We start from the raw sequence: 13710 nt of genomic DNA, 5'->3' as shown, positions 1-13710 counted from the left end.
AGCCCAGTGTTTTCTAAGCGTGTCTTATTTGAACAAACATACGTCTTTTTGCACCATAAACAAAACGTCCAGCCGACGGTAGCACATCACGGTATCGTGCGATCTGCGAGAAGATCGCTTGATGCTGAGGAATGGACAAATTTAATGTGTGCCACACTATCGAATAGCCTATATTCCACTACATATATTTATCGCTATCACTAACCGTAAGTGTTGTCTTTGTTCGGTTTGTTTTTTCTCGAACTAATATAAAAAAAAACACGCATCCACACACCCACATACACACGGCGATGATAAGGTAGAATCAGATTCTACGCGTGTGATGCACGATTCAGGCGAAGGGATATAAAGGTTTGATAACTAAGAAGCGGTTGTGAAGAAGGACACGTGAAACCCACGATTTCCGTACACGATTACACGAACCCATGCACGAACTGTTGTGAATTAAACAAAAAAAAAACAACAACAACACAGTCAAACAGTCTTATCACACACACACACACATACACACAAAACATAACTAATATGGCGCTTATTAACTGGAAATTCGAGTGAAATTTAGCTTGTAAGGATATACTTGTTATCTTTTAAAAGAAAACAAAAACCCTTATAGATAAGTACAGAAAATACCAAATACCAACTAGTGTGCATACTAGCCGTGTTTTAATAGCTGTGCTCCAAGCAAGTAGCAGTATTCTTACCGACATATGCGCGAAAGCGACGATAAATGGTCCATAACGCACTGCAAACCTGTACGGGGTCCCCCTTTTGCTAAACGCCCGGTGACACTCGCCAAGGCTGGAACCGTCCGGAAACGATCACCGGGATATGCCGAAGTAAAAAAAAAAACCCCATTGCGTCCGAAGCTACTGTCACCATGAGGTAACTGGGGGACGTGGCCAGCAGTAAACCGGGCCTACCATGCTAATGCAGCACCAGAAATACAAAATGCAATGCAGCGGCACAGCAGCAGCACAACAAAATAAACCATTGAGTGAGCCATTAGACGTATAGCAAGAGTGTATCGATTTATACGAACGTGGGTGAGAAGGGGGTGAAAAAAGCGGGAAAGTGGGGAAACGAAGTGTTGTGACGTATAATTTGAGATGTTTTATTTTTCATATAAAAAATCAAACCAAAAAAACACTAAACAAACGCTAAACTAAATGCAACAAAAAAAACAAAAAGATAGTTTTTTATAATCAGATGTATTATTATACAAAACAAACCAAACCCCTTCCCAAAAAAAATGACGAACGAGAACGAATAGTAAATGCATAGTAAAGCGCGTAATATTACATGGCGAGATGTAAAAGGTGGAATACAACAGAGTGGTACAACAATGAAATGTTCTATCTGTCTGTTTCTTTTTTGTTTTGTTTGTTTTTTGGTACATGGGTTTAAAAACTAAACCATAAATAAAAAACCGATGCAGTATTTCAAACTGATAAGACAAATGATGGTTGTGGTCAACGCTAAATATGTGTATATAAATGAATATATATATATATACATATAATAATGAAACGAAGCACTATAATGTATAATGTATTGTAACTTTACATGAACATGAACCTAACAATTATGAAAATGGAACAAATAAAGTATTCGAAAACTATAATCTAGCTACAATTTCTGGTTGTTTGTATTTCATTCTCGGCACTAAAACCTTTGAACCTTGACGAAACCTTCGGAGAGATCTTTTTGTAGGTTTTGTGCAGTGTTGGCTCTTTGAGCATACGTTCCATGTCAAAAGGATCGACTGTTGTATCAATCTGATTCAGATTCTTGACCGACTCGTTTCTAGAGGATTTCGCCTCACCCGATGGACATATAAACGCAAGCAAAGAAAGAGAGACAGAGAGCTAAGGATACTTACCAGATGTTTTTGATATTCTCCATGCATGATCTTTTGGTATCCGAAATGATGAAGCCTGCGGAGATTCAAACGAATGAAAAGAGATGCAATTAAGAACATGCGTTAAACAATATTTTGACACCAGTTCAGTGTTGTACTTTTCCTTTTTAAACAAAAATTTACATGAAAAAGGACTGAAAAAAAAACGCTAGCTTGAGCGTGGTCGCGATGTATGAGATTTTGGACTAGCTCAGCGATAGTTCCTTAAAGCGAAAACTCAGAGAATAAGTGGAAAAATATGAGTATATCATGTGTCATTTCGGAGGAATTTTACAAGTATAACGAAACGTCCGAATAATGTTCATATGTACAGCCGATATCTTATATGTATGTATGTATATATATAGAGAGAGTTTATTTTATCGTTATCTGCAATAAATACGCTTGTGTTGTAAAAATAGATGTTTCCAAAAAACTTCCTATACCTATTTGGCAAGATATTTCCTTCTCTTGTTGTTTGCTCTCCACTTCACTCCAGTTCCATCCCATCGCTTTCATTTCATCAACGTGTCTGTTTGTATCTTTACTTTTCCTGCCGGCAGCTTTCACTACGCACCAACAATCGGTTAGCATTTCATTACACTACTCCTACTAGTTTTTTTGGGGGCTACTATTGCGTTTACCGGGTAAGAAGGATTGTTGTTGTTTTTTTTTCTATTTGTTCCATTCATTCTGCATTTAATACTGTCGTTTTATGTTTGCGTTTTTCATGAAGTTACCTTTACTTACACGATTGTTGAGTTTTCAGTGATCAGATCGGGGGAAAAAGATAGCTATCAAAAATAGATTCACGTTCATTCCTGAGCCCCACAAACACAGCGCATTTCAAATGCCTTAACTTTACCGAAATCCGTTTCCATTTACCTACTGATAGTGGCATGCCTGTGCTTGTTTCACCGTTTGTGTAAATGCATTGCAGGATAGGAAAACGCCTATTGTAGATTTTTTTTTTCTTATGTTTTGTGAGCAATTCGTTTCGACAGAGCAGTTTTGTGTGATTTTTTTTTTTTGTTGTGTCTTGCTAATTGGCTGATCGTTTATACTACTGCTACTACTACTTCTCTTCCAAACCGATTAGTTGTAGTTCATTCACATTGCTTTACGCAACCGATCACGACCATTGTGAGCAATAGCAAAGTTCCACAAGACGGGGGTTTATTTGGCGATTTAGTTAAAGACGAAAGAAGGAATTTGTTCTTTTTTTTAATATACATAGTTGTTGCTAGTTGTTTTAGTTAGTTGCATTTTTTGTTCGTTAAAAGTATGAGCACACACACACACAAACACACAAGAAGGAAAAATTGTGTCACACTCAAAAAACGGAGGGCTGAAAACCTCCCCTTGGAACAAGAATATGTGATTAGCAATTAATAATTGATTTACGCATTAGTAACATTAGATGTAGGAAAAAGATGAAACTACGCACAATTCATTCACACATTCATTGTCTTTAGCAAAAGGAGAGCGTTCTTATCGTTCATTCCTGTGGAACGGAAACAGCAGAACCGGGTGATGAGGGATTAAATTAGTTTCAAACCAGGTTTTTTTTTAAAAAGGTATCACGAACATATGCAATTCAAAGCTATGGTAAACTCAACACAAACCTAATGCATACGGACAAAGCCTGACTAGGCGTTTTAATGGAAGCTCTTGGCGCAACACTCGTTTTCGATGTGTTGTTTCGAATTAGTGCTGAATTCTGCTCTACTAGTTCTAGAGTATGCTGCTGAACGGAGGGAACATGATTGTGTGCTCAAGATTTATGCTAGTGCTAGTGAAGAATCCCGTAACATAATTAAAACGGCTCGGACATCGTGTCATTTGATGACGGAAATAGAATATACGAATGGAACTAACAGCACACATATTCATAAAAACACACATTCACACGTACGTATGTAAGAGAGAAAGTAGTAAAACAAAGATTTCCATTACGATGCCCATTGTTTCATGACCCTTTGTTTTCATTAAAAAAAAAAAAACATTTACAAATCAGTTAAAAAACACGCTTGACCAATTGGTTTGCATTCAAATGGATCGTGATAAGAAAGGGAACCGGCAACATGGGCGAGAACGGCATGTTTTTTACGCGCTTCATCACAGAGAATAGCATAATACGTCCCTAGCTTCGCTATCTTTCCGCACTACTACACACACCATTCCTGCACTGTATAAAAGAACGTACTTCACCGAGTTGCATATATGCCTTTAACCTTTACACGTTAGTGTGTTAAAATTATCTTTACTTCCTACGTGTTACACAAGAAGAAAACGCTACCGATACGTGATTATACGCATTAGCTTTATGGTGAATTAAAATCTAAACTCATCCAAGAGTAAAATTGCATTGCTATATACGAGAATCGATAATGAGGTGTGTTTGTAAGACTTGAAGCGCTTTAGTTGCTTGCAAATGTTCGAAATGTAGCTTCACCATCTGTACGATTGTATATATGATTGATTGTATATATGATTATATGTGTATACTATACGCGTATTAAGATTAAACCGAGCAAAATAGCATCCCGGAAGCGGGCAGCCACACTGAACCGAGAGTCTGAAATGAGAGTCGAACGATAAGGATGTTACACGACGGCGCAAAAACGACCTTATGACAAAAGAGTATATCAGACTTAATGTTTAACGATGGAAGCTTAATTCATTGTTTGCTTATACTTTTAGTTGATTATCACTCGCAGTAGTAGTAGTGGTGGTAGTGGTAGTAATGATAGCATTATTAGCAGTAGCATTTGTAGTATTAGTAGTGCTAGTGGTCATAGTGTTGTTGCTAGCAGCATTATTTGGCATCACGGTAGGCCACGCTATTTTCGCGTCAATCCTCTTGTACGCTATCATAAAATGTTTTCCTTTCGCCGTCATCCGGACGTCTTGCGGACATTCGGTGTCATGTAGAAGAGTTTCTAAAAATATACACGGAGAGTGGTTGTTAGATAGCATTTCTCTACCAAACACACAGCACTATTTCTTACCTTCACCGTCGATCAGCTTGAATAGACCATAGTCTTGGGCATTTGTTATTCTTGCCTTGTGAGCAATTATCCGGCAAACCTCCTTCGTGGTGGTATGCGGTCGTATTGGAAGTGTGCGCGTTTGTATAGAACCATTGTATTCATCCGGGATGATCACGCGTAGCACCGACGAGCAGTTTGGCATCGTAGATGAATCCCACTGTAATGAATAACGATGCAGTTAATCATACATTCACGCAACACGCACAGACGAAATACATACATCCAGTGTAGATGTTCCTTCCTGTTCGCTGAGACTAAAGTTCTTAAGCACATGCACCGCACTGCAGAGGGCTGTTAAGTAATAGCCAGCTTCCCCGCTCAGCAGCGATGGTTGTAGCAATCCCCACATGTACTCCGCCTCTATTTCCGCACCGATAAATCCACAGTGTGCCACAACCATCACCAGCACGGGAAGGAAATCGTCCGCACTCAACTGCTGACCGTTGCAGCAGGTGGTTGCTTCAAAAATGGTCGACACAGCGGCAAGAAGTAAGTCCAGTTTAGCTAACGGTAGTTCTGCCTCTTGCAGACGCACGAACAACGTTGCTATTTGTCGCATCGCTGTAGGACTCGGCGGTATCACATTGCCCTGAAACAAAGGGAATTTATCATCAAACAAATTTCCAACTCTAAATCATTTCATTATTCATTGCTAGCCAACAATTTGCTTTTATCTCAAGGCCCTTCACCTGTATGTCGTCCTACTTACCTTGATACCGAATGCAAGTGGACCGCGACCTGCTGTCGAGCGAACCTTCTCTACAATCAGCTGTATATCGCCCGACTGGCTATAGTAATCCACGAACAAACCGTAGAGATGCTCGCGCAACGGCAGTATCACCAGCTTATGCATCACCTCCTCCAGTATGGAGTCGAGGTTGAGGAACTCGTCCGCTTTCAGCTGAGCTCGTGCCTTCTGCACCTCACCGGCAAAGTCACCCTCGCCGTGCTTCACCAGATAGTTCTTCATGCCGGACATGAATTGGCGCATGTTGCGCATCACAACCTGCGGATGTGGAACCGCTTTCGATTCCTTCGTACAGGCGATAAAATTGCTTATGTTGCGAGAAAACGTTGTATCCGCCTTGCTCGCAAGGTAGAAGGCGTACGTGGCAATCGATTCGCCCGGACCATTGTGTGAGGACCTGTTGCGTGGATGACCTGTGCAAAAGGGGAAGAAGCAAAACGAATTATAGCAACTGCAGTGGTGAAGTTCTGTAATTGATTTTCCCGCTCTTTTCTTGCTACCAATTTCAGTGATGAAGGAGTGTTAATATTCCAATATAAAGTATCTACCTCGAACAAGTTTGTCTTCACAGCAAGTGAACAACTTATGCACCAGCTTGTGCCACATTCCATCGAACCGAGTCGTTTCGTTAATCTCTTTGCCCTGGTCTAGCCGGCTGAATATCTTGCGATATCGCCGCTTCTTCACCAGCAGCGTTCGGCCACGTTCTTCCTCAATGTGTCCCACGTTGATGATGATATTGCCTTGCTCGTCCAAACCGAACAGCTGCTCTACATCTGCATCGTGCGGGATCACGTTCGAATCGAGCGAATTCAGAATGCTACACTCGTCGATCATGATCGTATTGTCGGAGAGCGACGAAGATGAATCACACTCGTCATATTCAACCCGACACCAACCGTCGAGCAGCAGCACGGAACAGAAGTTTCCATCTGTTGCTGATGTCCGCTTTGCTGAATATTCACACTCTGGCACCGGAAGCCCGTCCTGTACACGAAACGCCCCAAACAGTCGATCAAATCGGCCACTGCCACTACCGACGGGTGTACAACTGAGAGCCCGTAAGTGCTGGCTCTTATGCCAACACTTCACATCTTCGGGGGCTGGGCGCTTCCGTGTAGCGCGTGCAGGCGACTGCCACTCAACACGACCGGGGTTTTCTAGTTGGTGCTGTTTGCGAACAATGAGCGCCTCGTTATCGGGCCTAGCACCACTGACTAAATCAACTTTCGGCCGGCATTCACCTTCATGGCGTAATGGCGTTGATGCAACACCAGTAACTATCCCGTTTACCGTTGGCCGCTGAATGGTGTTTGAGCTGGATTTACGACCCCTAGATCCGTTGGCTACCCCAGTCCGTCTTCCACCGGCCAGCCTTTTCCGCCGTGTCCGATCCATCAGCCAATCTCGAGATCCGTATCCGCATCTACTCGACGAAGTCGGGGGCGATATAACCCCATCGTCGAAGATGCAATTCATCATGGTGGCTTCATTCCGGTTCACGTATCTTACATGTGACCACCTTCTGTACCACCGCATGGCAGATAGAGAAACGATTTTTGCCCGACTGCACGAAACGGCGAAAACGATAGTTTCTCATTAGAATGATGAGGAGACGGAGTTAGCGTCCCGATTCGGGGTTTTTTTTTCAAGGTGCGTTTTACAGTGGTAGCTGCCGGCTGCGCAAAGGCCCTTCAACTGGCTATGCTTTCCCGCGCCCGTGCAAACCAATCACCATCGATCGAACCGTTTCCTTTGAAGACCACAATCAAACTGAGCCGAGACGGTCGTGCATTGCGAGCTCTTGAGCTATGCTTCCATGTATGTCCTTGACGTTATCGTGCGTAGCAAAGAAAGAAAGTGTCAAAGTCTTCACCCTCTGGATGCGATCCATACACACACACACACACATACGCATGCGCATGTACGCATCGCATACGGCCATGAGTAAGACACTCTACTCATCAAGTTCACAATAAATTACGCATCCTCAGGAATATATTATTAGCTCAGCTCGTTTCCATTCTCTCAGTTCCCCATGCACCCAACCCTATTGGAACCCAACTTGGTCAGATCTATCTGGAAATATTCCCGAAATAAGTGGCTTCTCATCGAGGCACCACCCCCGGGAACCCGATACGCAATAAACCCCGTGCAAATACTGCATTATTTTACACGTATCAAGGCAAGTCAAGGCAAATAAACAAACCAACCCACTCCGAACATGCACACACCGTTGCCCGCGACGCCATGCCGTCGCGTACAGACGCTAAGTAATCATTGTACAAATAGCCGCTACTTATCAGACGTTTCGAACACCGATGAGTGTAGCTCCCAGGAACGGCAGAGCTATCAAAAGATAGCGGAAGAGCATGAATATTATTACTGGTCACACATACACGTACGTTCGCGTCTCGTTGCCGGCTTGGTATGCTCCCGGTCCGAAGCCTTCGTCACTTATCGGGCGTCATTACTCTTGGCCACCGATCGTTTTGATCCCATTACAATGTATGTCAAACCATCGGTTTCCTTAGCATGTGGGGTGGCTGACGCAATAAAGCCGTTGTATTATACAGCCTGGGCCTTTTATGTAGGTTACGGTAAGGCGGTTGCAACATTGCCAGCATTCAACACACATCCGGCTGGGCCGGAAAAAGACCTACAAAACATAAGCTCGGGTAACTCGCCCAAAAATAACATACCGTTTTCATACAATTCATCTTCCAGGTAGTGGGGAATGATGGATTACCCTGATCCGGAACACATTCACAATGTTTGTAAAAAAAAATCCCGGTCCAAATATGTCTACCCGTACGACATGTACGACTTTTTGTACCTTGCCTTGAAATTAATGTTTCTTTTCGCTTCATACCTACCCGAGACGGAGAGCGAGCCGAAGTGGTTCAATTCGTCGCGTAGTTACAAAAAGGTCCGAACCCGCCGGACGAATCGGGGGAAATCAATGAGAAATAGCAAGCAGCTCACGCAAACTCTTACTACGTACTAAGAAGTACATCCCATGGTTTCATCTACTTACATAAAATTTCTCGATCGCGGCAACTACGAGATCGCAGTATAGTAGCTACTTTTTGCTGTGACTGTGGTAACTGTTGGTGTACGTCTTTACGGTAGCGGGTGTCTTTGGCAACCGAGCTGCTGTTGTCGTAGCTATTACCCATATTCGCAACTTCCAGAGAAGATTCTACAACGTTCTCAACACAATTAGAACAGATACGAAAGCTACGCATGGGTAAACTTAAAGATCTACTTACGTTCGTTGGGCAGGAACGAGTCCCACTGAGAGCTATCCCACGGTTCAGAAAAAACGGTACCATCATCCGAATGAGCGCTATTGATAGCTGATGATGCATAGGCTGCAGAGAGAAAGAAGTACAAACATAAAATATACTTCAAGTATTGCACTTAAAATCTAGTGGAAATATATATATATATATATACCATTAGCTTGCTTCTCCACGTTATCATAGGCCGACTTTCGCTGCCCTCTGTTGCCTAACGTTCCGAATTCCGACTCGCCATTGCCTCCGATGCCGCTATCATTCGCCAGCATGCTATCCAGCAATCTTTCCGACAGATTCAGTGCTGGCAACTTCTTGGCAATAATCTGGTGTATCGTGATCGGTTTGCCCATTAGACTATCTGTACTTTTCTGGTGTGGCTTCGCTGTCGATTCAACAGGCTTCATCGAAGTGGAGGGAGTTTTCCATCGGATATCAGAGTCATAATCGTTCGTAGCGTGAACGCCACTACCGCCGGTGATACTCAATTCATGCATTCGAACACCCGACACCATTGAGTCGTTTTTCTCCAACGCTAGCTCGTCCAGAGATGCGGCAAAGTTGTTCTGCAAATATTCATCATTTAAGAACACACACTGTATCCAACCATTATTCATCATTCGTCACACTTACATTCACATTACATCCGTTTCCATTGCCCCAAGGGTGCACCGTGTAAGATAGCATATCATCATTTCCAAACAGCTGCTTTGGCGGTTCCGAATGACGCTGGCTGCTGTTTGACGAAGCCAAACGATTCAAAGGACTGCGACGAATTATGTTACTTAGAATATCAGCCGGATCCGCATAGAACGGGCTGGCCTGTTTTTGCTCCTGTCCACCAACACCACCACCACCTATGCCACCTATTGCGTCATCTAGCGTCACCGGTGTGCCGACGGGTGTGGTGGTGTGTGAAATGTTCATGCACGATCGCTGTCGGGAATCGGCCAACACCGCCCGACCGAAACGACTCTCGTCCTTCGGTATGGGTGAAAACGTTTTCAATGCCACCGGTGGACGGGCTGGTTTGTCGGTCGGTGTGCTGGCACGATCACTAGCAGAATCAAAACCGCTCATACCAACGGCCAGATTGTCGACAGAGTAATGCGTGTGTGCACCACCGTGCGCTGCAGGGCCACGGTAGGAGGTGAAATTACCCTGTCTGTAACTCATGGAATCGATAGACGGAGAGACAAGACCTTTTAGAGCTAGAGGAAACAAAAAGAAAACAGTGCGAAACATTACAATAAAACATCATTCCCTATGTTTACGACGTGGTCCTAACATACTTAAATCTTCCTGGCCAAACATTCCATGCCGCTGGCCTAGGAGGGACCTACGATCGGCTTTGCTAGCAGCATCTTGCGTCCAAATGTCCTCATAATCACTGATCTTATCTACGAGAGTGCTTCTGCAGTAGACGGACGGTGATTCTAAAATGTCCGATTCCTGCAATTGTAAGACAACAACATGTATTATGCGCACAGGTTCGATCACATCCAATAGATCTCGTACTCACCTGATAGTGTTTCGATTCTTTTCGCTTGTTACGACGACTTACGCGAGTGCTTGCTGGAACGCTGAAGCAATGATTGTCGAGTTCTGGTTTGTGATCGTTCACCTGACCCGCAGGTGGTGGTTGCTTCTCTGATCCATCTCCTACAGTGTTGTCGGTATCACAGTACCACACGGTATTGCTTACATGTGAACCCTAAATGTTAAACATAATGATTGATTACCATTTCGTTCTGTCAATCTCTACAGTTTCGGACGTACCGAATTGTTGGAAGCGCCAGTGTTCAACGCTGGTGTTTCTCTGCGCTGGAATGCTGTATCTCTGGTAGGAAATCCCGTTGTCGGTGTGAAGTCCGTGTCTTTTTGATGCATGAATGTAGTTCTCTCCACTGTCGGGCTGTTCTCTGCAATCTGAAGCTTTATTCGTCTTGCCGGTGGTGCTGGTGGACTTCTGCAATACGGAATTTGGCGATCAGTGCATACATACTTGGGATTTGGTGAGGAAAAGGTTTCTTTACTGTACCTAATCGGTTTGATGTTGAGCGTATTCGGTGGCGTTGGTCTAGGTGCACGGGGCTTCCTTTCTAACGTGCTGGTCGCGTTCAACACATCGCCCTGTCGGCTCTCCATGGATGATGAGGTTGAGCTTGTCATTTCACCGCCAGTGACGTCCCCGTTGGAATGAGCCCCGTGGCTACCGTGCCCCAGTATGTTTGCGTTGAACAGTTCTATTTGCTTTTCTACCTCGTGTTGCGTTGTGGGTGAAATGATTTGCTGCTTGCGTGCCTTAAATGTGCTCGTTTTGCCAATGATCCCCGTCTGGTTCTGGTCTGTCATCGGTGACATCATGATGGCACTGTCGATCGATTCCGGACTCAACAGCGTTTGCCCGTTGCTAACGGTGAAACTGCTCAGCGTCGAGAACGTGTCGGTCGGTGTCTCCCCGAACGTGTTTACCATTCCACCTGCACCCAAAGAGGTGCCCCCGGTAATAGATGTACCATGACCGATTGGTGTATGATTAAGTACGGATATGCCTATGCCGCTCGAGTGCGTTGCTTCGGACGGGGTGTTCATGTGACTAGAGGTGGCGGACGGTGTTGTCGCCGGTACGGTGGTTGGTTTTGGTTTCGGAGAGCTAGCCATCGGATAGCGCCAGAATTCTTGGCCTAGTAGCGCCAGTGATGATAGTTGCTGGCGATTTTTCGCCTCGCGCAGCGCTACCGGAAGACATAATTGAACGGGCAGCTCGTCACAGCATTGCGTGTAGTGAGCGATAAGCGCAGGTATGGATTCAAATTTGAAGCGAGAGCTTTCCAAACTCAACTGCCCATTGTTGGACTGTATCAGATAGTGTTCAATGTAAGGTCCTGCGTTTACCGGCAAACGCACCGAAACGGCCATCGTTTTTGACTGACTAGAACCGCGGACAATAAACGTCTAAAACCGGGTACAACATGAGAGGTAACATGTAATGGATTACTAAACTTCCAAACGGTTCGACGGGTCAACAACATACCCCTTCTTCCTTCCCCTGCAGCAGATGGATCGCGCCGGAACGTTGAATGCCGGGTAAAAACCACACCGGATGCGAACGAAGCAATCGTTCCAGCAGGCTCATTACGATCGCGGTCGGGTTGGCCGAACTGTTCGATTCCTGCGATTCGTCACTGGAAGTCTCTTCACCCTCGGCCATAATGCCTCCTTCCGAGCTGGAGACAAGTGATGTGTGTGACTAAAAAAAGCAAATAACAAACATTAAAGCATACTACGTAACCGTTGCCTTTTTTGCAACTCCATTCCACCATTGGTCTTACTTCATAAAGTTCTTCCTGTGAGAGTTCACGATTACTTGAGAGCAGAGGCATCATATCGTCGTCCATCGTTTCCACTTCGTTCTGCTGAACGCTGGAGTGCAATGTGCTGAGTCGTCTTTTTGCCATTGCCAGTGAAGAATCCGGCCTACAAATGAGAAAGAGCTCCATGAATGAAATGATGCATAAAGCGGGTTTCACTCGGTGAGTAAGACGTCCGCTGTACTTACCCTTTTGAAAGCCTATTGGCACTGTTTCCACTGCCGGAAGATATATCCTGCTTAAACTTGGTCACCTCAGCGTACCGTCGGATCAGTGACGAACTATCGACCAAATTCGTTCCGCTGTCGAGCTGATCACGACCGTTTGCGCACGTTCCACCGTCGGGATTGTTGCTGAGCTTTGCCGGCAATGAAATTGGACGCGCATTGGCTGGGGAAAGATCGGACGCACAGTGCGCCAGGTGATGTCGGTTGAGCTGGCGCGTGGTTACGTCTCTGCTGTGATAGAAGTCACCTCCGAAGCTATCGACCGGAATGTCCTTCCGCTCGTAGCAGTTGTCGTCTGTTTCCGAATCCATGATCACTCACAAAATCACACACGCACTCACAGTGACTGTACTTATGAAGCGATCAAACTCTCCTCCACTCCCCTGCCCCTTTCGTTCCTGCCACTAATGCTCATACGTTCCTGTAAGGCAGGGTCAAGAATTCAAAAGGAAACCTATAAGAAGATTAAACTCCGCGTTACGCGTCTATTTGATAGCTTGGTTAAAGCATCACGAGAGACACGAATATAATTCCCTACGACCGTCTGACCCATGTTGCATACGTGTGAGGGTCTGTACGGAATGCCATACAGCATATGTATGTAAACAACAACGCGCGTTTGATTGCTTTTTATTTTTATCTGCCCTGTCGCGCAAACATCGTGCCCTGGGGCCCTCTGGGGTGGTGATGATTATGATGTATCACACATTTAGGAAGAATTCCAGCGCCGCCTGATTCACGCGCCACTGCCATAGCTTGCTTTGATGTGTGTGAGTAGTAGAGTTTTTAAACTTTCGATAAGAGCACCCAAGCAAAGCGCAGTAGACATTGCTTTACATTATTTGGCTTGCCGTATAGTAACTTCGCCCCCACCCACCGATAATCTCGCACACACTTACACTGCACAACGCGACGACTGACCGGGGGAAAAATATGCCACTGAAATGCTACTCGTCTGCTTACCAATAGTGCGACCAACGGCGACGAATCTTGATTGCTCTTTTTTACTCAATGAATGGATGCACATTTATTACAACGCTGCCGCGAGCTTCTTTTCAATCGACTTAATTGATTCGGTCACCCCGTCTCTCTTGGCATTGTGGTTAGTGGCA

At 44.7% G+C, this 13710-nt stretch overlaps 1 protein-coding gene across 1 annotated transcript; it reads right to left on the bottom strand.

Moving 5' to 3' along the window:
• Positions 1 to 4574: 4574 nt before the first annotated feature.
• On the bottom strand, positions 4575 to 12909 carry LOC128708006 (protein sprint). Its single transcript, XM_053802962.1, has 15 exons — positions 12560 to 12909; positions 12333 to 12477; positions 12035 to 12250; positions 11039 to 11955; positions 10777 to 10966; positions 10520 to 10711; positions 10290 to 10449; positions 9631 to 10208; positions 9158 to 9563; positions 8971 to 9072; positions 8736 to 8900; positions 5660 to 6111; positions 5171 to 5539; positions 4909 to 5107; positions 4575 to 4839 (listed from the first exon to the last, which is right to left on the bottom strand). The coding sequence occupies exons 1-15, from the start codon at positions 12907 to 12909 to the stop codon at positions 4589 to 4591; spliced, it is 4692 nt and encodes a 1563-aa protein (XP_053658937.1). The 3' UTR covers positions 4575 to 4588.
• Positions 12910 to 13710: the final 801 nt, after the last annotated feature.

This window comes from Anopheles marshallii, chromosome 2 (genome assembly GCF_943734725.1).
Source record: "Anopheles marshallii chromosome 2, idAnoMarsDA_429_01, whole genome shotgun sequence".
NCBI classification, from domain to species: domain Eukaryota; kingdom Metazoa; phylum Arthropoda; class Insecta; order Diptera; family Culicidae; genus Anopheles; species Anopheles marshallii.
This window is presented reverse-complemented; position numbering and strand designations above follow the sequence as displayed.